The sequence below is a fragment of the Lynx canadensis genome, chromosome B3 (assembly GCF_007474595.2).
Source record: "Lynx canadensis isolate LIC74 chromosome B3, mLynCan4.pri.v2, whole genome shotgun sequence".
Taxonomy (NCBI): Eukaryota; Metazoa; Chordata; class Mammalia; order Carnivora; family Felidae; genus Lynx; species Lynx canadensis.
In genome coordinates this window covers 54,476,331-54,501,513 of record NC_044308.2, presented here as the reverse complement: position 1 = coordinate 54,501,513, position 25,183 = coordinate 54,476,331, and the positions used below count along the sequence as shown (strand labels likewise).

The 25,183-nt window shown below is 34.2% G+C and overlaps 1 protein-coding gene across 2 annotated transcripts in view; it reads right to left on the bottom strand.

Moving 5' to 3' along the window:
- Window positions 1-1,649: 1,649 nt before the first annotated feature.
- COPS2 (COP9 signalosome subunit 2) overlaps window positions 1,650-25,183 on the bottom strand; it is a 31,222-nt gene continuing 7,688 nt past the window's right edge. The window contains exons 2-13 of one of the 2 annotated variants that reach the window (XM_030318228.1): window positions 20,980-21,093; window positions 20,230-20,307; window positions 15,748-15,873; window positions 13,193-13,303; window positions 12,984-13,061; window positions 10,592-10,766; window positions 9,476-9,654; window positions 9,314-9,366; window positions 6,628-6,725; window positions 5,199-5,281; window positions 4,619-4,677; window positions 1,650-3,741 (exon numbers count right to left, since the gene is read on the bottom strand). In XM_030318228.1, coding sequence (XP_030174088.1) covers window positions 3,597-3,741; window positions 4,619-4,677; window positions 5,199-5,281; window positions 6,628-6,725; window positions 9,314-9,366; window positions 9,476-9,654; window positions 10,592-10,766; window positions 12,984-13,061; window positions 13,193-13,303; window positions 15,748-15,873; window positions 20,230-20,307; window positions 20,980-21,093 — 1,299 coding nt within the window. In that variant the 3' untranslated portion in view covers window positions 1,650-3,596. The remainder of the gene's footprint in view (window positions 3,742-4,618; window positions 4,678-5,198; window positions 5,282-6,627; window positions 6,726-9,313; window positions 9,367-9,475; window positions 9,655-10,591; window positions 10,767-12,983; window positions 13,062-13,192; window positions 13,304-15,747; window positions 15,874-20,229; window positions 20,308-20,979; window positions 21,094-25,183) is intronic. The other variant, XM_030318229.1, reaches the window with a different exon arrangement.

The following is a 25,183-nucleotide window of genomic DNA, read 5'->3' as shown; positions in this document are numbered from 1 at the left end:
AATCTTGAATCAACAGAACTTGATATATTTGCATTGAAAAAGTTAGGAATCTCTAATGTCCACATTAAAGAAGTTCTTACAAATGAACCGTATTTATAATTCTATCAAAATAGAGAATGCTCTTGGCGGGGCGGGGGGGGAGAACCTAATACAGACACAATTAGAACCTCCATAGAAAGTTTTTGATTTTGGTCACACAAATGAAGACCAAAGTCCTTGAGCTTCAAGTTCTGAAACCTAACACCCAGAATCTTATTCTATGTACCTAGATAGTATTCTTTAACACTATGAAACTAAACAGCTAAAAGTCAATTCCTTCTGTATTTTGTTAAAATATCTTCAGTTCAAAATCATATTTTATAAATCCTATATAAAGAATCAATCCCATATAAAGAATGAAACTCTTAGCTTTACTAGTTTTTTAAGCGCAAGTTTCACTTTAAAGATGGAATCAAATGAAAACTTTGGGTTTATTTAAAACAATAATAACTAAAATATTTTAAAACAAATTATTTTTAAAAAGCAGCCTTGGTAAATAAATGGTTTTTGAGTGTCTCTGAGTCCCTTAAAAAAGTTAAGAAGGAATCTACTGGGCAAATATATTTTATCCTATGCACTAAACTAACAAGTGGTTCTTAGCAACAAAATCTGCTTTGTATGCTGATTAGATACCCTCACCCCCATCCCCATTCCAAAAGAAAAGTTTACTTACCTGTGTTTATTGAGGAATTATAAAGATTAGTGATTAAGAAAGAAAATGAAATACTTAGTACATACAAACTCATCTCACCTTAAAAAAAAAAAAAGTTATGTTAGGGGTGCCTGGATGACTCAGTTGGTAGACCATGCAAATCTTGATCTTAAGGGTCATGAGTTCGAACCTCACGTTAGGCATAGAGATTACTTAAAAAAAATTAATTTAAGAGCTATAGCAGTGGAAATCCAGTTCTTATAGCAGTTATCTATTCCCCTCAAATAGCAGTCAAAAGTTTGCTGTGGAGTGAGTTTTTCCAGATTTAGGGGTAAAAGAAAAAGGAGATAAACACATTACAATATGATGTAAACTATTTGTTACTATAATTTTCACAGAGGGACAGATTTAACCAGTAATTTAAAATGCTAAAAATATGCCAATTTATTTGTTAGTTCCCTTAAATTTAGTTATATTTTGATAAGCAATCTCAAAAAAAGATTTCAACTCTTTAAGATGCACAAGAACACAGAACATGTTTAATGGGAAAAAATAAAACGTTTTAAGGTAGTCAGACTGTTAAGGGGTATCAAAAACCTGTGTTCTGAAACAAATGTGGCAAATAACTTTAAAAAAAAGAACTAGTATTTCAGGAATATTAAACAAAGCCTATGTGATACATACAATTACATTATATAATTTGTTTTATAGCTTAGCCCAGTTTCCCCCCAAAAAATAAGTGCATGCTTTCTCTCTAGAAACTGGAAGATGCACTACTGCCATGGGGCAAAGATATCACAGGAAAACTGGGCATTGTGAAAGTTGGCATAAAGGTTAAATCGTATCATTCAAATCCTTTAAATTCTAATTCCATCAACTCAGAGTTAAGCAGGGCCTTTTCCCACAGTTATCACATGCATACATATTTGAATACAGGCACAGAAACTCGTCATTTTTATTTGGGTAACAAAGGGTCTCCAAATTATATTGAAAAATAAGTCCTAATTATTATCACTCCTGTAAAAAAAATGTAGCACATTTTTCACAAATGATTTATGTAAAAGAGAAGAAAATACACATAATTTTATAATATCTTAAACTTTTTTATTCCCTACCAGAGACATTTGTCTTTCGTTTTCTTTCAATTTTCTACAATTTCCAAGTTGCACCTGTATTTAATACTGCTTTTATCTGCTAAAGACATTAACTGATTGCTTTCCTATATCTAAGGATTATATAGTTTTAGTATAAATATATATCACATATTTTCGTAAAATTTTGACAAAACCGAATAAGCATGCCTTGTTTTAAGTCCATGCTCTTTCCACTGTTTATAAAATCTGATTTAATGATCAAAAATTCTTGGTTGTCATTCCTCAGTTACAACAGTCTTCCTTCTGAACTGCCACTCACTTCTTTTTACATAATAACAAGCAATAGAAAAACCAAAGAAATTATCTTAATCTTAGTTTTTCCTTTTGACACTATAAAATAATGTGATTTTTTTTTTTTAAATGAAACAAATACATCCAAAACTCAATACATTCAAATGAGCTGCGTCTCCTTTAAGGTGGTCACCTTGGAAGGCCACAGTTCATTATCCTAACTATGCTACCATTGCTCAATATACCTTTAAAACTCTTTTGGGATCGCCTTCAAAGCCAGTTACATACTTTCTACTATTTCCTCAAAGACAGATTAATTTTTGGAAACTGTCCAAAGTCATTTGGTGCCAAATGATGGTAACTATAAAAAAAACAAAATTTAAAAAAAAAAAAATCAAGCTTAATACTTTTTGTTTTCTTAAACACTGTGCATCACAAAGTCAACAGTGTGTATGACTTAAATTAGCTCTGAATACAATTCTAAAAGAGCAAAACCCATGAGGTTTTGAGCAATGGTAGACTGCTGGAATTAGGAAATAATTTTCCAGCATGATCACTATACAGGGTAACATTCATTTAGCTGTCTATGTTCTGGCATATTTGTTTAAAGTGAACATTCTGAGAGTTAGAATTTATTTTTAAAAAGGAATATCATTCTTAGAAAAAAAAAAGAATTTTATTTCTTTAAAGCATCACTGTCAAAGTAAGTACTATGCAAGTGTTTTGTTAGAAACTAGTTCTCCTTACTTTATCAATAAAGACTACTTTAAAAAGCTTGAAAGCAAATAACCGACTTACTTGCTCCCAGGCTTTTAAAAATCATTAACTGAAGATTAAATAATTTGAAATTTCTAAGGTACTAAAAAGCAAAACAAAAACCCCAAATGTAATAAAAACACGTCAAGAACCAAACTACAATTTCTGAGCTGCACTGTTTATTTTGCTGCTTGAAACCTAAGTGACAGTATGCCACCATAATTATGGGGTTTCATCTAAACCTTTACTACACTGCAGGTACAGAAATATACGGACACATTTTTGGAGAATTGACATTTTGCAAAATGCAGCAAACATTTTAATTTATACATGAGAAAAGGAAGTGTTCAAAAGGGTATGCATTTCAAGTTATTGCAGGTTATTTGTGAGAGAATTTCTGCAGGTAAAACATGTTTAAATTTAACCAACAGTAACATGTCAGTGTATTTAAAATCATGACAAAAATCTTCTCTCTGGTCATGTTGCCCATGACAAATTACTATGATGTTGTATGTTTAGGGCAAGATGTCAATACAGCATAAATCCCATGGCATTTTGGTTTTCTTCTGGAGATTAAAGCTGTTTTTCTTGGGATAAATGCAGCAGCAAAACACAAACCAGTTGATCAAAAAAAGCACTTCTGCCATAACTCCAATAATTTTCAGGACACATCAACCGACAGTAGTTTTGCCATTCCCAGTTCTTTTAAGGATTACATCTCTGCACTGTTGCATTAAGTACGTCTGTTAAAAGCTTGTTCTCTGTTAAGCCAGTTTACTGACTACAGCCTGGTTGAGAGAATTTAGCTGGTTGGTCCATTTATCTAGTGCAGTATACCGGGCACCGCCCCTCTTCTGATGATCCAATTCAAGGAGTTGGTTGACTTGATCAATTCGGCCATGAATAGTGCTAGAAATAAATACATAAAAGAAGACATGTCTAGAAACCGTTTTCACTAAGTGTATCTTTTGGACTGTTTCATAAAGTATTTATAATACCAATAAATGTAAAAGAAAAAACTGCTGCCTACATTAAATGATTGAATTCAGGATTAGTTATACTATTTGTTACCTTATTAAAATTCTAGACAGAAAGTAGATTTCAGCTACCTTTCATCAGTTACATTAAAAAAACGAATAAGCAGAGACTTACTGATTAATCAATAGCAAATGCAACTTGTAAAGCTTTAAATTACCATACTGCTTTTAAGAAAAATATAATTTCAAAACAATTACATACCACACCTTCTACTTTAAAAACGTAAAAAAATACTATTCATTAAAAAATGCTCTAGCTGTATATGGATCATGTGCTGAATAAGAAATCTTTTTCTTTTCTTTTAGATGTTTATTTTGAGAGAGAGAGAGAGAGAGAGCGCGCGCACGAGTGCGTGCACATGTGCAGGGGAGGGGCAAGGATAGAGCGAGAAAGAAACCTAAGCAGGCTTGGTGCTGTCAGTGCAGAGCCCAATGCAGGGCTTGAACTCACAAACTGTGAGCATGAGTGTGGCCGAAATCAAAAGTCAGATGCTCAACTGACTGAGCCACCCAGGCGCACCTGACAAATCTTTCTGAAAACATTTATAGCTTTTTCAGAGATCAAGGGCTTAATATGCTCATTCATTTACAAAAAACCACCATGCATACCTATGTATCTGTTTTAACAGAAAATAATAGCCAGAGGGTGCTTTTCATGAAAACTCAAGAATTTCATTGCTACCTTTGCTCCCATTATTCAAATGTTATGGTCCTAAACATTTTATGACAAGAAATAGCCAAGTACTTACTTATCCAGTATGCACTGCACCAGCAAGCTCTCCACATCAGCTACATCTATGTTTAACTCCTAAGAAAAAAGACTCATTATAATTCTACTAATTAACTTCTTTAGAGACTTCATGATAATTATTTTGATTTTAAATTAACTCCCACCACTTAAAAAGGAGATTTAGTGAAAAGAAAATGTAAAACAAATTCCATTATCACTTCAAAATATTTCTGAGAAAATAGGTCTGATAAAATTTAACTCTGTAATTTTTCAAGTATATTCCTACCACAATTTTATTGTGGTTGGGTTAACACTACATCAGTCATATACTTTAGCCACTACTTTGTCTTCTACAATGTTCTCTGAGGCTAAAGAAATCTTTAAAAAGAACTGTAATGATTCCTTATTTCTCTTTACTGTTAACTCAATTTATGCCAATACAGAAAAATTTATATTAAAAGGAAAGCCCTTAAGTTATGCTGTATTTTAAAAATGTACTATTACAAAATGTTACTAAGAATCATTTTTTAAATGGAAGATAGGTACACTGCATTTATAAACTAAAAATTATAAATATTAAGATTCATGAATATAAGTACCTTAGAAATAAAAGGAATATGTATTCTTGTGTAAGGCTTAATTAATTTTATGAGCACTTGTGTTCTGATGTTTCGCAAAAGCTCTGAAAGAAAAGACAAAAATGAAAATAATAAACTTGTATTTAATAGTCTGTATATATATCTTCATGAAACATTATGCACTTCTAAATCACATTAATTAACTATATCATTTATCTTCTCAAAATACATCTTTCTGCCTGACAAGAACATAAGGTATTTGGGTTTTTTGTTTTCTTTTAAGTAAGTTCTATGCCCAATACCGGGCTCAAACTCATCACCCTGAGATCAAGAGCAACATGCTCTACCGAATGAGCCAGCCAGGCACACCAGACATAAGGTATTTGGATCTAAAAATATTTAGATCCAATAAATGCACAATAAGATTAGAGACTACTTTCCCCGTTTTTCCTCATTCCCACCTCCCCGATTTTATGTTGTGATGCTATCTAAAATATTCTCTTGCCTTCTAATACTCCACACTGCTCATCATTTCCTCTATAGTTAACATATTTTTCAAGAAGCTCTGATTCAGGCCAGCCAAGTCTTTTATTTTATGCTCTCTCAAAATCTACGGTATTATATTTTATAAAATGATCTTCTCCAGTTTCTTCACAGACAAGTGTCTTTAAAAAACAAACAAAAAGACTGGAGTTCATGCACAAGGCTTCTAAACTTTTCTATATCCACCGAGTGTAGTATCATTCTAGCTTCACACAAGAACTTTTAAAATTCTGTCCGAATGAAAGAGAAAGGAAGGTGGGGAAAAGAGAACATTACTTCCAAAGTATTCTTCGGATTTTCCTGATGCATCTGGAATTTAAGTATTTGAATGAGTTGTTCCAAATGGTCATTTAAAAACCCTCAAATAGCTCCAAAACAGGTGGAAACACTGGAGGTACAAAAGAGGCCCCAGAACAAGGAATGATTTTTGTCTTTGTTAATCCAACAGAAAAAAAAATCTCACACACTTACTTGTACAATATTAGCCTACCCTTCAAAGTAAATGCATCAAGGCCATCAACCATAGAGGACTATGTTTAAAAGCTTTTGTTACTTGTTGAAAACAAATCCTAAGAATTAATTTTGATACTGATACTAAGTATCAGTAATAAACATGCAATAATATCTAAATTAGAATAAAAAGATAAAAGGGACAGCCACCTTAAGTGAAATGGACATCACATGAGAACTTGATTATGTTATTCAATAGCATGAAACTGGTGAATGATTTCTTTTAAATAGCTTTATAATTTTAAATAATATCCTATTCTATGACAGCATTTAGAAGCATTTCTATACTTGACAATACATAGAAGAAAACTGGTTTGATTCCATGCCTTTCCATTAAGAAGTCCTGTTTGACAGTGGCACAGAAGGTAACTGAATTCACTTAGCAGAAAGAATATACCTTCAATGTGTTCCCTAATGAAAGGATCATCCATAATGTTGCTGTGATTTGTTTTCAGAATCTTCTCAAATTCAGTGATGTCATTATTCTGATAGGCACTAACAGAAAAAGAAAGGTATAAATCTTGTCAAACATGAGGAAATCATGTATTAAATCATATTAACCAAAGAGCCTGCTTCTTGATTTTTATATGCAAAAATCTAAATTACGTTACAGTTTCTGCCATAGAAATCAGAGTTAAACACACACACATCCTTCTGCAAACAAAATGAATTTCTTTTTTAATGCTTTTGGTTTTATAAAAGAAAGATTAAATAAACCTTTTAGGGTCATATACTATATTTATATATAGTTCATTAAAGTCTTCTCAAAATCTTAGCACTGTTAAAAACCGACAAGTTTAATAATTGTTTAATGCTTGATACTTTCAAATTAAGTTGTGCATTTAGCATTTAATCCCTAAGAAACCAGGTCAGCATACAACGGTATGGAGGAGTCCGATCTTGTCTTTGAAATAAGACAGTATATCCTCTCTGAAGATTATTCAGAAATGCAGCTTCCTAATTTTTATCTTCTAGAAAGCTACCAGCAACTGCTAAAACTTCGCAAAGGGAACATCTGATTCTTAATTTTCTCTAGCCTTAAAGTTCCACTGAGTTATACAGCAGAAACGTCAGCGGCAGGTAATTAGCACCAAATGGGACACGCACACTAAAGAAGAGTGATGGACCCTGCTGCAGAAGGCCAAAGGCTGATTTATGTTCATAATTCTCTGAGGTGTCTAGCATCTACTCTTAAATTAATTCTGTAGGGCACTACGGGGATTGCTAAAGGTGCTGAGAAGGAAGAAGCCAACCTTCTGGATATGGCACCACTGTCTGCTTTATATGTAAGACATATCATCAGCCATTCTGCACGCCCTCTGCTGTGCTTCCATCTGGTGGGTCGCAATGTAACTTCATGTAAGGGGCAGGTGACTCAAGTGCTTCAACAGGAATTATTTTCCTCTAGTCTGCTGGCAACTGACTAGGAAGATAAAATTAGGAAGCATTACTTTCTCACCTACCCCAAATACATTATGTAATATGCTATAGGAGGATATATTCAAGTTGTGAAACACTTGCACATGTGCATATTTTAACCAAGAGACACTGTTCCATTGTTTACGTGACTTAAAAAAAAATCTTATACAAAGTGTGGGACACACCACAGGCCACTTGTTTGGGTCAAAATTTTCCATTAAAATAAGTTTTTGAGTTCCAATATAGAGGTTATATTAATACAGAGGAATATGTTGTATGGTATAGTAAACATAAATATTGCTTATTTTTTAAAGGTCTGATAATTAAGTCCTTTCATCCATTTTAATGTATTTAATCAATTTAATTTAGATGAAATATTAACGTCTAGGGCAAAACTCTTCCTCAATATTTCTTTAAGGGTTTTAAAAGCTTAAACTGTTGTTTAGCAACTTAACTTAAAAACATTTTTCTGAAGTATTATGAAGTGAATCTCTAACCAAATCATGTTGATAGAATAAACCATCTGAAATAAAGATGGAGAAATCTCCTTTCATAACTAAAATCAAATTAATTCAACAAATATGTATTAAAATAGACTAAATAAACAATAAGAAAGATTGATTTTTTGATGTTGCAATTTAGAGTTCTTATCTCCTAACTATTCCTAGTCCCCTTAAAAGAAAAATAAAATCATTCTTATTTTTTATCGTTAAAATTAAAGTTTCTTTAAATAAACCTGGTAATTTATAAAACTCATAGCCAAACAAAGTAAATGAGGACATTTTACACAGGACAGTATCAGGTAATAAGCTATTTTCTCCAAGTATATAAAATTTATATATGGGTGACTCATAATTTATAGTCTAACAGTACTTTTAAATCAAAAAAGACTATTGAAAGAGTATCTGATCACTGAAGTTATCCACATACATATGCAAAAAAGCCCACCCTACCCTACATCCTAATCATAATCTTCCTGCTTTGGTAAACTCAGTTGCACAATCTAAACAAAAGACTTGATGAAACCTAGGCTCCATGTATTCCCAGCCCAGAGGAAAATTTTTCTTGTTCACGGATTTCTTTTGCAAAAGTAGGCCTTCTTTTCTAGGCTTTTTGCTTTGTTTCATCTTTATAATTTTATTTAATATTAATTGATCATAGCAGGTTTTTCAGTTGCTACCCACCATAGAAGTCGTCAAAAAATCCTTGGATTTCTTATCAATATAACCCTCTGCTCCTCATCTCAGAAAATTACCTGAGGTAAACTTTTTAGATGATTTTTTTTTTACCTTGTCAATTGAGAAAATATGTGAGTAAAGACACGGTCTTGCTGAAAATTTCTGACTTATGTGGACCAATTCATAATTTCATTTTGGATTAAGGCAGGCTGAAACAGCAAACACTGAAATTGTTTTAAAATAGCTATAATCAGTTTTGTACTGAAAACAGCATACACACAAAGCATGTAGATAACAGGGGGGAAAAAGCAGCCAATACTATACTTCATAAAATCTTATGACTAACAGAAACTGAATAAATGACTTTAAGAGATAAAAATTTCACAAACTTTGGAATATTAACTGAATTCTCAAAATATCTCTTCCACTTTCCCCTCTAATCACCGATTTAAGGAAATTTACCTTAACTGAGAGATACAATCTTACCTTACTAAATTTGTCATTGCTAGAATTTCTGGATCATTTTTGTACGGTTTGGCCTAAGCAGTTAAAAAAAACAGAACAAAAAACAATTAACACAAAGAAAGATTAACATTTACTTCCACAAAAGATAGCTGACAGAAATGAATATTTAGAGCACACGCATACCTCCTGTGAGTCAAATGGATTTATTCCTGACTTCATTAGCATATTTGCTAACACCAAATATTTTAAGCAAGTGGTTCGTCTTGGACTTCCCGATTCATCATAATTCTTAAAGGCTTCAAAAAAATCAGTGTGTGCCTTTTCAAATTCACCTTCTCTCAAGTGCATTTTACCACCACATTCTGCAAATAAAATAGGATAAAAGAGGGCATTTTCAGTTCTGTAGTAAGACTGAATACTTGATAAAAATCACATGAAAACTGTGATAGTGGCTTTCCAGTCTTTTAATTATATACTGGCCCCAGGATGCTTTCTAAAAAGCAAGCTCTTCATTAAACATCAAACAAGCATTTGCAAATCTTTATTCTCAGTTGAGGCAGAAGGTAATTTTATATACATCATTACAATTCAAGAATAGGATTTCTTTGGGGCGCCTGGGTGGCGCAGTCGGTTAAGCGTCCGACTTCAGCCAGGTCACGATCTCGCGGTCCGGGAGTTCGAGCCCCGCGTCAGGCTCTGGGCTGATGGCTCAGAGCCTGGAGCCTGTTTCCGATTCTGTGTCTCCCTCTCTCTCTGCCCCTCCCCCGTTCATGCTCTGTCTCTCTCTGTCCCAAAAATAAATAAACGTTGAAAAAAAAAATTTTTTTTTAAATAAAAAAAAGAATAGGATTTCTTTAAAATTTTTTTTTTTTTTTTAATATTTATTCATTTTTTTGAGAGACAGAGCATGTGCGGGGCAGGGGCGGAGAGAGGAGACACAGAATCTGAAGCAGGCTCCAGGCTCTGAACCGACAGCACAGAGCCCGACACGGGGCTCGAACTCACAAACTGTGAGATCATGACCTGAGCCAAAGTCAGATGCCCAACTGACTGAGCCACCTAGGTGCCCATCAAGAATAGGACTTCTAATGGTAAATTTTCTGTTAGTAATATTTCACTAATGTAAAATCTTAAAAGACAAAATTTCATCCTAATTTCTTTCTAAGACTAGATCATTTCAATGATTTTACTACTTCGCCATTTATTTTCACTATAACACGAACAACCTTCCTAGTCATTCAGTCATATACAATGACAACTTCCTGGGACACTGCCCACCCTTCTCCAAACAAAACTTGCCTCTGATGACTCCCATGATCAGTGGATGAGGGATGGCAGACTTGATGTGAAGTGACTGTTCATAGAGTGCTTTCAGTTTTTTGTTATTCTTCTGTGCCGTGTACATTTGAATTTCCAAAGCGTATATTTCTAATAACTGTGTACCTTTTTTCAGGTCATCTTCTCCATCATCAGTCTAGGAAAGCAAATAATGAAATTTAGTCAAAATAGAATTCACAATCTAGACATTTTTATTTGAGTTAGCCTGGGATCCTTACATTTATAATATGAATTTTGTGTGAAAATGCACTACAACGTTTGAGATCTAGAACACCGAGAACACTAACTTGAATAGCCAAAAAGGAAAGCACACATCTTTTGGATTTTCTAGTCATTCAATAAGGAGTAAGTAACCAGAAGTAATTTTTTAATGTATAAAATGTTATAATGTTTGTTTCTATCTAGGAGGTTCTTTATGGTCTTCCCCAAATCGTCACAATTTTATATTCACTGATTTTATCACAAAGCACTTTCAAGTGCCTTCCTGGTATCAGGCACTGGGTCTGCCTTGGAGAAATGTAAAGTTACATAAGCCAGAGTTCCTAGCCCCCCAAAGTTTACAGGCTAGAAGATTACTCTGTCAGCAGATAAATTACAATATAAATGACTCTAGTTGAAGCATGAGGTGAGCCAAGTGCCCAGAAGAATGGAAGAGAAAAGCACTAACTCTGCTGAGGGATGTCAGAGGAATACAAAGGTTCAACTTTGAAAAATGACCAAAAGCCCACAAAATGCAGGCCATGAAAAATAGCATATGGGCAATAGTCAGATAATCATAAATATCAAGCACTGACAGACACAAAGCCAAAATTTATTATTTATTTGGTCTTCCAACTTAATTCTGTTTATTCACTAATGAATCACAGCCAGAGTAAAATACATGATATGTAAGACACAATTTGTACATCTAGGTTATCATAGGGGCACCTGCATGGCTAAGTTAGTCAGTCAAGTGTACACTCCTGATTTTGGCTCAGGTCTCACAGTTTGTGGGATCGAACCCCACATCGTGCTGTCAGCATAGAACCTGCATGGGATTCTCTCTCTCCATGTCTCTCTGCCCCTCCCCTGCTTGCATGCTCTCTCAAAATAAGTGGGAAAAAAAAAACCCCACAGATTAGCATACATCTCTGCTATATTATAATGTTATTTACAATCAGATAGAAGATCCTCTTCCATTCAGAAACGGCTTCTCTATCATTTCCACTTCACATGGAATTGAACTCACAGTTTATGCATCAGACTAAACTTTCTCAAGAATGTGTACATAAGAAACCAATCATAAATAACTAATCTGTTTTATGAAGCAAAACTACTATGAAATAAAAACACTTTCTTTTTAAAAATAACCTAAAAATATTAATGAAAATACATGCAGGTGATTAATTTAGAACACGTTCCTGACCAACTTTGCTCCCATGCACAGAAATAACGTACATAATTAAAATAATAGTACAAGGCACTGGAGGAGCTTAAAAATATTTAAAACAGTATTTTCACACAAACTTTAAACTAATTATCACATAGCTTTTGATCAAGACAAAAAAGAAAACACAAATTATAACTATAGTTAAAAAGTTATAGAAGTGCCCTGTTCAGATCATGTGGCTATTCAAATTTAAATTGAGCAAAATAAAAAACTCAGCCACATTTAACTGCCTGATGACATGTAGCTGACGCTATTATATTGGACAGTACAGAAACAGAATGTTTCTAGCATCATAGGAAGTTCTAAAGGACAGTTGTTACAAAAGATTCATATATTATAAACTTGAATATAAAATATCTTTATTATATATGTCTTTAATATTCTTTTCTAATTTTCACAGGGTCTGTCTATCTTATTCTTAGTAAATATTAATGACTAGAGTATTTTTTTATTGATATCTGTTGTCTCAGTCCACAAAAATAATGGCTGAAATTAGGATTAAAACAGGAGGAAATTTAATATTCAGAAAAAAATGAGCTTTTTAGGGGCACCTGGCTAGCTTGGTCAGCTGAGCATCCAATTCTTTATTTTGGCTCAGGTCATGATCTCATGGCTGTGAGACTGAGTCCCTTGTTGGGCTCCATGCTGAGTGTGGAGCCAGCTTGGGATTCTCTCTCTCTCTCTCTCTCTCTCTCTCTCTCTCTTTCTCCCCCTTCTTCTGCCCCTCCCCAGCTCATGCACACACGCTCTCTCTCTCTCAAATAAGAAATTCTTTTTTTAATGAGCCTTTTCGTATCTTATTTACCAAATTTTATTTTTGGGATGATGTTTGAACAAAAACATCCCTAAACCAATGTTTCAAATACAATTTTTTAATGCTTTTTTATTATGAAGAAATATTAAGAAAAAGTAAGAGAATGCTACCTGGCAGGACTGATGTAACTGGCGTAAAATTTTTTGAAGCTTTCCATATTCTTCTCGTTCTAAATATAATTTCCCAAGCTGTAAAAGAACATACTTATTGAAATTAAAAGATTTCAAAAGAAAAAGGTATGAATCTTTAGGAGAGTTTATTAAGGATACCCTCCCACTCTTCAAAAAAAAAAAAAAATGTAAGTAACTGTAATTGTTACCTTTGTGTTTGTCTTAAACCACAGTCTATCATTCTTAGCATCTTTCAAAGCTTCCAGTGTTGTTTCATAGAATTCCTGCAGTAAATCCATCTGACATAAAAAATCAGAATTCTATAATTGTAAACAGCAAATTTGTACCTGTTAATAAAGTTAATTTGAGCAAACTAAAAGTGCATCTTTGAACTTTAATAATACATAAGATACACTATGTTTCCGAATGTCTGTGACATCCTACTATTTAATAAAACCTTAGCAAAATAGAGACCAAATTTGTAAAAAGTGCCAAGATCTGTTTTTAATGTTTCTGAAAAATAAAAACCAGAAAATATCTAATGCTCTAATAGTGTAGGTTTGTCCTTTCCAATCTAATAACTCATTTTATATTGATGGAAGTGAATGGCATGCACACTGAACTACTTGTACTATTGTTAATAGTGTGTATCTTATTCACTAAACTCTCATTTGGTACCCACCACATGGCAAACATTAGGCAAGTAGCTAAAGAAACAAAGAAAAGTAAGATCCCTTCAAAAATTCTATAAATGTAACCTATCAAGTAACTCAACTACACAACTCTTAGGTTACTGGTAAAGTGCTGGGGTTGGGTAGAGGGAAAAATCTAGCACAATTTGAGCTATGTCTAAACACCATCAATTCACAAGTCTGAGTGTGACATTTTTTGATGGAACTTACCCTTTGTTTTGCATTACAATAAGCTCCCCTACCCACCCTCCTCTCCACACACTGGGTTTGAATATCTGATTCTCTAGATCTCTAGATCTCTACTTAATAGGATCAAGAGGTAAGAGGGCCATGAGGACAGGAAAATTTAATACTTTCAGAAAAGGCTGCCTATTTATTCACGACTGCTGATGGCATACTGAATAAGCTGAGTATCCCCCACCCAATACCTATTCTTACTTTCAAAAGACAAAAAGCTCACATATAGTAGCATGAGGCAACACACAATCTTAAAGTTTTAAAATTAATCCCTCCCACTAACATCTGGCATAACATTTATAGTGTACCAAAAATGTTTTGAGGAGACTTGGTTTTAAAACCCAGAAAATACTTTCTCACTTAAGAAAATCCCTTTGATATGTAACAACTCTAGAATTAGTGCCATTAAGTGCTAATGTTTTAATAAAACATATACAGTTGACCCTTGAACATGGGTTTGAACTGCACGAGTCCACTTATATGCGGATTTTTTTGATACAGTACCCATAAATGTACAGTACCATAAATGTATCTTCTCTTCCTTATAATTTTCTCCATAACATTTTTTTCCTCTAGGTTACTTTATTGTAAGAATATACTATATACATAACATACAAAGTATGTTAATCAACTGTTATGTTACAGGTAAAGCTTCTGGTCAACAGCAGGCTATTAGTAGTTAAGTTTTTTTTTTTTTTTTTTTAGTATTTATTTATTTTGGGGAGACAGAGTGCAAGCAGGGGAGGGGCAGAGAGAGAAGGAGACACAGAATCTGAAGCAGACTCTAGGCTCAGAGCTATGAGCACAGAGCCTGACACGGGGCTCAAACCCACGAAGCATGGGATCAGGACCCGAGATGAAGTCAGATGCCCAACCAACTGAGCCACCCCAGTAGTTAAGTTTTTGAGGAGTAAGTTATACGCAGATTTTGAACTGTGAGGTAGGAGGGACAAGGGGTTGGCATCCTAGCCCCCATGTTGTTCAAGGGTCAATTTTAAGTTTATTTTTCTCTATTTCCATTACATATATTTTAGATATAAAGCATAAAAGTAACAAACTACCTCAAGAAATAAAAATGACATCGAGTAGAAAAGAATCAAAGAGATTCTGAGATGAACATTTTTTATTATGAACACAAAAAATATCAAATGTTTTAAGAAATCCTAAATGACAGAGAATACTTCTTGTGCTAAAATACCATGGTTTAAGAAAGCTGAAACTTAGGACTATGTTGCTTAAAAGAATATGAACAAACAATCCAATTAAAAATTCCCTTAGCAATACAATAACATCATCATTGCTTTTCTTAATAACCAAAATCTAGAATAGCAAAAGCACTATCATTCCCAAGGTCCACTGTAGTTCCTTCATCATTAACTGTTCCTTTCGTCATCCATCATCCACCCATTCTTTATAAAAGAATTTACTAAACACCTAATGGCAATGCCAAGTACTAATATGAGTACAGGGTATCCCTTCAAGGATCTGTAGTTAATCAAATCTACACAAATCTAACTGAGGTGGTGATGGAGTTTGCTGAAACAAACTATAATAGTAACTGTATGGGAGTTTAAGTCTACAAAAGTTGTGTGCAGATTATGTTGGTATCTCAAGATATTATTTGAAGAGATTAAGCTACTTATTACCTTTTAATATTGCATAATTAGTACTATAAGAAAACAATATAGAGTACATTATTTCTAAAGCACTTTAGTGACTGGCATAACTGCTTAACTAGAACCTCTACATCTTATTAAAAAAAAAAAGAAGAACAAAGACTTTAGTATAAATAACAACATGTTGATAAGTACTAAAAGGAACAACCAGAATCTAACCTGTTTAGAAGTAGAGATATAATCAAGAATAGAATTAATGGATTTTTCAGAATAATTTCTTGTGACTGCACTCCGAATATAGGTCAATAGTTGTTTATATCTGTTCATCATTTCCGGAAAGTTTGTCTATGAGGGAAGAAAAATGCATTATTAGATATGTATTTATGCACGCAAATTTCTATACAATTAAGATTATAGTACATATTACTACATAATTGAAAAATAAGGTTTTACGATAGAGAAAGTATGTATGACAGAAATGCTATAAACATTTTAGCTTAAATTTGAAATTTCTAAATCACTGGGACACATGAACCAAATTTATGAAGTTAGCCTATGAAAGACTACAATTTACAAATTTTCAAAATTTCAGATATGTTCTCATTGTACATTTATTGAAATCATAAGAACTACTACAATATTCACAAACCAAAAAATATAAATAAATCCAACTTTTCAAATGCCTTGGGTCTCAACTACACAGATATCAGCTATATCCTCTTCTGAAGATTTACCCCTTGATGAGAAAGTTCTCCAACAATAGCGGTATATTTCTTTTCTCCATTCATTATTGGTTGGCTCAACGGTGAAATGTGAGGTGAAGGAAACTTTTCAAGCCCAGGTACTCATCCCACTATTGAGAAAAGTCCTCCCACCCAAGGCTCTACTCAATAGCAGATATAGCTAATGTTGCTATTCCTTGCAGGACTATTTGCACTACTGTGGTTATTCCAAGAAAACATGAGAGATCAGAGGAAATAAGGAACTACCCCTGGAATTTCAATCACTTAAGTATTTGGCGAATGACCCATCATCCCTCAAAGTATACCGTGGAAGGGGCGCCTGGGTGGCTCAGTTGGTTGGGCCTCTGACTTTGGCTCAGGTCATGATCTCACAGTTGGTGGGTTTGAGCCCCGCATCAGGCTCTGTACTGACAGCTCGGACCCTGGAGCCTGCTTTGGATTCTGTGTCTCCCTCTCTCTGCACCTCCCCTGCTCACTCTCTCTCTCAAAAATAAATAAACATTAAAAAAAAAAAGTATACCATGGAAGTCCATTTATGAGTCTAATCTGATAACCTGAATCCACAGTCCCGACAATCTCCAACTGCTATTAATCCCTCTTTTTACTGGGTTCTACTCCACTTTTAATCAGGGAGGTAGGACACTGGCAGATACAGCGTTTTTCTTGATTAACGACCACATGTGTTTATTAGGATGAAAAATGATAATGTAATTTTCCTGCTTATGACTATGTCCTGCCCTGAGATACAGCATGAGGGACAAAAAAAACATGAGAAGACTCCCTGAAACCTAAGCAAGAATGGAATTACAAAAAAGAAAACAGTAGTTGGAGTGGGGGGAAAAATGGACAGAACAGGGAAAAACCTTAGTTATATATACGTGTGTGTGTGTGTGTGTGTATATATATATATATATATATATATATATATATATATATATATAAATATAAATCAAACCACTTGTATTTCCAAATATGTCAGTACCATGTGAGGGTAAATAATAGGTAATATCCTAGTAGTGTTAAAACCCAAGTTACAGAACATATCTTACGGCGAAAGGCAGATTAGAAATAGGATTTTAGCAGAAAGTTCATTTTTAATTCATTTCTTTATACTCTAATAACTTTAAAGCTCATTTTTCAATAATTCTGTTACTGTAATTAAAGACTACAGGAAGATCAGGTAAATTGCAGCAATTAACACAGAGCAGTTGATAACAAAACCCTTCTAACTTTTTATTGCTCAAAACCTTCACACGGCAACATGGGTCCTATTCTGAATCCAACTAGAAACTGAGGGGTGGAAGCTCAAACTACTCCTATAAAACACAACTTATTCACAGATGTTGTTTGAGCAAATAAAAGATAGAGAAGGAAGGCAGGAAAAAATTACACAAAATACAAATAATCCTTTCCCTTACTTGCTTACCATCTTGGCTCAAGGTAAAATGGTAAGATCAAGTTTTATGGGTAGCATATATTTATTTAAATGGGCTCAAACGCTAAACTACTGCTAGTATGTTAAGAAAGTCGATTTCTATAGGGTCTATTGTATTATTTCAAATCATAGAATCTTTAAAAAAATTTTTTTTTAATGTTTATTTTTGATTGAGAGAGAGAGAGAGTGAGTGAAAGCAGGGAAGGGACAGAGAGAGAGAGGGAGACACAAAATCTGAAGCAGGCTCCAGGCTCTGAGCTGTCAGCAGAGAGCCCAACGCGGAGCTCAACCTCACGAGCTGTGAGATCATGACCTGAGCCAAAGTCAGACACTTATCCAACTGAGCCACCCGGGGGCCCCTCAAATCGTAGAATCTTAAGAGTTGAACAATGAGGTTCTAATGTCACTAAAATTACTTAATCAAAATCTCTATCCCTTGAGACACCTGATGCTTCTCCCATATCTAAGCTATTGATTTAAATATAGTATGTATTTGTGTTTAATATTTTCACAAATAATAAATGGAAAGAAAGCACAAGGGCTTTGTGCAACATATTCTTTGGGTAAACGCAAGACAGACATTTTCCTTTTTTAATGATATTTAAAAGCAATTGACAACATACTTATTACTGTGTAAAATGTTTTGAATAGTCTTGATATTTTGGGGGGTGAAGAATGAGCTAAAATATTTTGTGGATAGTTTTTGTAAATGTCATGGAGGGCTTCTACTACTAAAGGTAGGTGAGGATGCCAAAGTGAGAATATGGCAAGAAGAACAGGATGCAAGATTAGCAGAAGTTACCTGGACAAAAGTAACAGTCAATTCAGGGAGTTCAATTTCAAACAGAAGGGACAGAGAAGTTAATGGTGACAGGGAGGAGACATATGAGAAATTAGAGACAGGAGAAAAATAAAGTGGTAACAGATTACCAGCTATCCTTTCATCTGCCACAGAAGCAAGTGTTTACCTCTGCTCTCTAAGCTTCTCAAAAGTTCCTCTACCCTTAGTGATTTTAAGGTTTACGCCTGTCACTAGTCCTCTTGTCTAACCATTTTTTCCCCTCCACCTCTAACCTGCACTCCTGAAGACTACCAATTCTATGAGGGTACAATGTCATGACAGTTCCAGATTATTTACAACTTCTACAACATATATGAGTACCTACTGAATGCCAGCCACTACTACTACAGGTGGTAGGAATATAACAGTGAATAAAACAAAGTCCTGCTCTCATGGACCTTACCACCCATGGGGATGAGGGTAGCAGAAAGGCAATTAAGCGGTGATATATTCAAAGAAAAAAAAACAGCAGGGTAAGATGAATGTAAGTGATGGTGAGAAGGATGCTATTTTACATAAGGTGGTCCAGAGGGAGGCCATCCTGATATATGGTGACACCGAATAAAGATCTGATCAAATGAAGAAAAGAGCCATATGACTATTACAGAGGAGCATTTGGGGCAGAGGAAATAGCAAATACAAGTGTTTATGAGTAGGCGCATCCTTAGGATGACAGGAGGAACAGCAAGGAAGCCGTACAGAGAAAATAAGATCAGAAAGGGTAAGATGATGTAGGGTGTTATAGGTCATGATAAGGATTTGGATTTTATTTTATTGTTATTATTATTTTTTTAAAGTTTTATTTATTTATTTTGAGAGAGGGTGCATGAGTAGGGGAGGGGCAGAGAGGGACAGAGAGAATATGAAGCAGGCTCAACACTCTCCGTGCAGAACCTGATGCAGGGCTTGAACTCACAAACCGATCTCACGAACTGTGAGATCAGGACCTGAGCCAAAATCAGGAGTCATACACTTAACTGACTAAGCCAGCCAGATACCCCAGGATTTGGATTTTATTAAGGAGAGTGGGAACCATTAGAAGATTTAGAGCAAAGGAATGACACAGTCTCACTTACATTTAAAAAGGATCACTCTAAAAACAAAAACAAAAAGGATCACCCTGCTGCTTGTGGAGAATAGACTGTTAATAAGGCAAGGATAGAAGAAGCTACTGAAAAAATCCAGGTGAGAGATGATGTTGGTTTGAACCAGAGTAATAGAGATAAAAATGGTTAAGCAGCAGTCAGATACTGGATATATTTTTAAAAGATATAAAGACACCTGGAATTACCAATGGATTATTTGAGGGGTGAGAGACAAAGAGAGGAGTCAAGAATAATGCTAAGGTTTTTGTCCTTATCAGTGGAAGAGGAACTCCTTGTAATACAAAGTAAAATTTTAAAATTCCAAAATAAACAATAGTTTTTGGAAAAGCCCTGTTAATAAGAAGCCAAACACTGTCTGAGTATCTAAAGGATAAGCTTTCAAAAAAGTTTGATTTCTTTGCAGAATGTTTTTTACTTAGTATTGTGGTAGTCACAAATGAAAGCTAGGCTAAATACGAAAATGTATCAACAGAATTATTTTAAAGAGGTAGATATAATGCCATTTTGCTGCCATGTGGTTTTTACCTACAGAATTCATTTCATTATTAGTTTAATTCCCCTCAAAACAAATCTTACCAACTTGAAGTTAATCTTAATCATTTGCTTCAGTGCTTTAAATCCCCATTCTCCTTTTTCACCTTCAAGTTCCAAAACCTAAAAAATAGAAGACATTTTTAGCCTAACAAAAATGTTAATGTTATTTTCTAATGACAATGTCTGTTTTGAATTAGTTTTCCATCATACGAATTAAGAAGGTTTCCCCAAGAATTACATTTCTCAGTGCCATTTTTTAAAGGCTTTCAAAAGGAAACAAGTCTTAAAACGCTTAAGGATAAGTGAGCTAATTTTTAAGTTTCTTCATCAAATATTAAGTAAGAACTACTACTTGACTATTATATAGTCCCATAAATCCTTTTTTTTCCCATCTGAATAATCCATTGATAAGAATAATCCAAAAGTGTATCAATAGTCAAGAAATCACCTTACTTAACACTGAAACCACACCTGTGTGATCTGTCCCCGAAGAAGGAATAAAATTGCAGGGGTAATACCTATTGATCATTCATGTTGATTTCCTTTGTCCAGAACCACACTACCCTTTCAGGACAATGGCCCTGCTCTATAGACAGCTTGATTAGAAAAAACAGGATATCCATTTTGAAATATTTGCTTGTGCTGCATAATGCAAACTTATTTATAGGATTACCACTCAGTATCCAAAACACATTTCTGAGATAAAATCACTTGGAACTTATTTGATCTAAGACATAATCATTTAAAAAAAATAAACTTTAAGACACAGAATCAATCAGAAAAAATATGAACCTTTTGAAAACTGCTTAATGCTGCTTTTGGGTCATCTTCTTTTAATGCTTTGGAATTATAGTACTGATTTTCCAAATCCACATTTGGCTCGGAGTTACTATCTTCAGAGTATTCCTGTTTGTTAGAAAGAGATACTACAATGAAAAAGAAACCCACACACTGCCCTGTAAAAAGTGAATACTGTTCAGATGGAAAACCATACCCATTTGCACAAAACAACCTTGCAAACATAGGTAAAATGTAACTGATACTTAATCCTTATTTAAAAAAAAAAGTAAAAAAGTCAAAATCAAGTGGAGAGAATAGAATCACTTACTTTCAGATCAAAACTACACTTTCCACAGAATTAACAGAAAAGCAAAATGCAAAGAAATAATGGGTTAATGAGCCCCAATTCTGTTGTGGTTAACCTTTTGTTGGTCATGGAACCCAAGAAAAATCACTGTAAATGCTAATTATTACATAAATGCTAATTATTCATCTTAAGTTCTGTAATGTTATTTTCTCTACTCCTTAAGTCTAAATTTCATTATTCTAATATGGCCTAACTACCTGGTATGATAATATACATATAGCCATATATACATAGCTATATATATATATATATATATGGCTACATATATACATAGTTAAATATAATTGTATATTAATAAGAATATTTGCTTTTTGTGCACTCCACTTACTCAATAGCTATTTAGTTATATTAATATACTTTAGCTTTATAACAAATCAGAAGAAAATGAATTTATATAACTTCATATGACTTTCATCACATAAATTCACTTCTAAGTACTGAAACAATAAAGTAGAAAGGAAAATTGGAATAAAGCAGCTATTTTGTGGAGTTGTGTCAACAAAGAGTTTAAAATAGTTCTAAGATATTCAATTTAATTATGAGGATTATAAAACATAAAGATTAGTATAATGAAAATCATTGTTTTAAGACACAAAAGTACTTCTATCAGTTGCAAGTTATTCCAAAAGGTAAGTTGACTGTTATATTAAGAATAGTACATGGAAGCAAACACAAAAAGACACACAGTATTACAGAGTTGTTTCTAAATCCAAATACTGAGTAAATTTTTTTAAAGATACTCACAAAAAATCTGTAGTATTTCATAAAGGCCAAAGAATGAAAAAAGTTATAGTGAGCATAGTGCTAGAAAGATCAAAAATATATGAACACAAGATGAATTTTTCCTGTGACCAGCAGATGGAGGGGTATGTCTGATGTTAGTACAAAACCAGTTTTATCTGACCACAGAGGCTTTGTAATGTGCACCCTCTAGAGGACAACTATTTTCTTGTGTAAGGACATGAGGCAGGGACGCAGTCTCACAGATTTGATTGGGAGTTCAGTTATGTTTAACATGAAAATCCTTTGCAACACTTCAATTTCATAATCAATCATTCACTTCTTGACCCTGTAATCTAAGTTTGATTACAACTGATTAAACTAGAAAAGCAATTAATAACAACTTAATAAATAAATAAGCCTAAATAATGCTATGATAGTGAAGGATTCTGAGATAGGTTTTGAAAGATAAATGGGAGTCTGCATCCTAGACATAAGAGGAGAGGGGAAAGAAAACAGTAGACACAAAACAGCATTATGGAAGGTAACTAAAGAACCAAAGGCAGTCACATTGTTGGAACATAAAAAAGTCTTTATTGATTCTACTTTCAACATACGTCTCCAATTCAAATTCGTGCACTTTCCTCTATCTCCCTCGCTACCAGCCTAGCCTACTAAGTCACTTTCATCTCTCCGGACCCCTCCTTTTACACCTTCAAATTCCAACCTTCTCATGGTAAGCAGCCAGAATAACCTTCATAAAATGTAAATTAGCACGTACATTCCTCTTCTCAAAATGGTTTCATATTGCTCTTAAAATTAATTTCAAAAATTATCAAAATCTTACTCCTGACTACGCATCCAATCATATCTATTAATTAAGCTCTCCCTGATTCATTTTACTGCAGCCACTGTGGCCACCACATAAATGGCCAAAATTCGTTCCCCCACTCTTCCTCTGGTTAACTACTGCATAGTGTCACCTACTCAGGGAAGATGTGGGAGTAAAAATCATAGCTATAAAACCTACTCTACACCTTTGGAAATCAGTTCTCTAGATAACTGTTCAATAACATAAATAGCCAGCTAAACCAGAAAATGATTTTTCTGCAATCCAAATCTTTAGAATACATCCTTCAACTTGGAAATAATTTGTTTTTATTTGTATCTATCACAAAGTCTAAGAATTGGAATCTCACTCAAAGTCCATTTGTTTTTGGTTTCTTGGCCCACAACAGGTTAGAATAAAACAACTATGCCAGGATATGAGTGAGAAAAGGGAAGAGAAAATACCATTTTAAAATAATAAAATTTGGGGCGCCTGGGTGGCGCAGTCGGTTAAGCGTCCGACTTCAGCCAGGTCACGATCTCGCGGTCCGGGAGTTCGAGCCCCGCGTCAGGCTCTGGGCTGATGGTCAGAGCCTGGAGCCTGTTTCCGATTCTGTGTCTCCCTCTCTCTCTGCCCCTCCCCCGTTCATGCTCTGTCTCTCTCTGTCCCAAAAATAAATAAACGTTGAAAAAAAAAAAATTAAAAAAAAAAATAATAAAATTTTAAAACTTCAATTACCTGGAAATTACTGACCTGATTATAACATTGTTGAAGACAAGAACCTTTACATTTTGTACCATGTCTAACACAATGCCTTATCATTCAGTCACTGAATATTTCTTATAGTACAAGCCTGGCTATATACAACTTCTGATACCTGATTGACTCCCAACTAATATTTCTAAACTTTAGGTGTTAAAACACTCCCAAATCACAGTGATTAAGATAAGACTTAATCTAGCGCTCAACATTTTGTAAATATATATATTCTTTTGGTTTTTCATATTACAGCTGACCCTTGAACAACATGAGTTTGAAATGCATGGGTCCACTTACATGGGGACTTTTTTCCTCATAAACATGCTATAGTACTGTAAATGTATTTTCTTATTATGATTTTCTTAATAATATTCTTTTCTTTGCTTACGTTATTGTAAGAATACAGAATATAATACATGTAACATATAAATTATGTGTTAATTGTTTTGGTAACAGTAAGTCTTCTGATCAACAACAGCAGGCTATGAAGTTTGGGGAGAATAAAAAGCTATACAGGGATTTTCAAGGGTCAACTGTGTATGGATGAAGTGGAACATATAATATCTTTTGCATAACTGCAATTCAATTCTAAGAGTTACTGGCAAAATGTATAAATACACAAGAATTGGTACAACTGATATGTTACTGACTGCCATTCTTTTTTTTTTTTTTTTAATGTTTATTTATTTTTGAGAGAGAGAAAGCGTGTGTGTGAAGGAGGGGCAGAGAGGGGGGAACAGAGGATCCGAAGCGGTCTCCACGCTGACAGTAGAGGGCCCAGTGTGGGGCCTGACCTCACAAACTAAACCATGAGATCATGACCTGAGTCAAAGTTGGATCCTTAGTCAACTAAGCCACATAGACGTCCCTGACTGGCATTCTTATAATCAGGCAGTCCCTTGTTATGATCTGCAATAGCATGTTCAAATGGGTTTGAACCAATCTCTGTGATATCACTAACCTGTCATAGGCTGTTTAATGAATCAGTACAAGCTATGTACCACACACAGTAAACTATTCCTTAGTTATTACACTGATATTTTGAGAAGTCTAGAACAATTCCGTTTTTGGATATCTTTTGTTAGATATCTATTTAGATACTTGACAATGATCTTTAGCATAGACCAGTAGTTAAGTGTTGCTCACACAAATGCAAACCAAATCTTTCCCCTCAAGCGATTCGTGGTCAGAGACAGATATGCAAATAGCAATGCTATAACATGATAAAAGCAATTAAGAGACACATACTAGGTACAGTAGCAGCTCAAAAAAAAAAAAGTTACAGGAAGGAAAAATGACCTGAACCAGGTCTAAAAGTATGAATAGGAGTTGCCTGGGGATAAGGAAGGGCATCTGAAACAAAGCAGTTAATATGTGTAAAGGTATGGAAGCTTGAAATGGTATCGCATATTTAAAAGAAGCATGAATAGTCAGATTGGGCTGAAGCACAGGATGTGTATAAAGAACTGATGAAAGATAAACTGGTATCAGAGGAACAGGACAACAGAAGTCTAGCAAGGAGTTTACATCAAGTGGAGCCA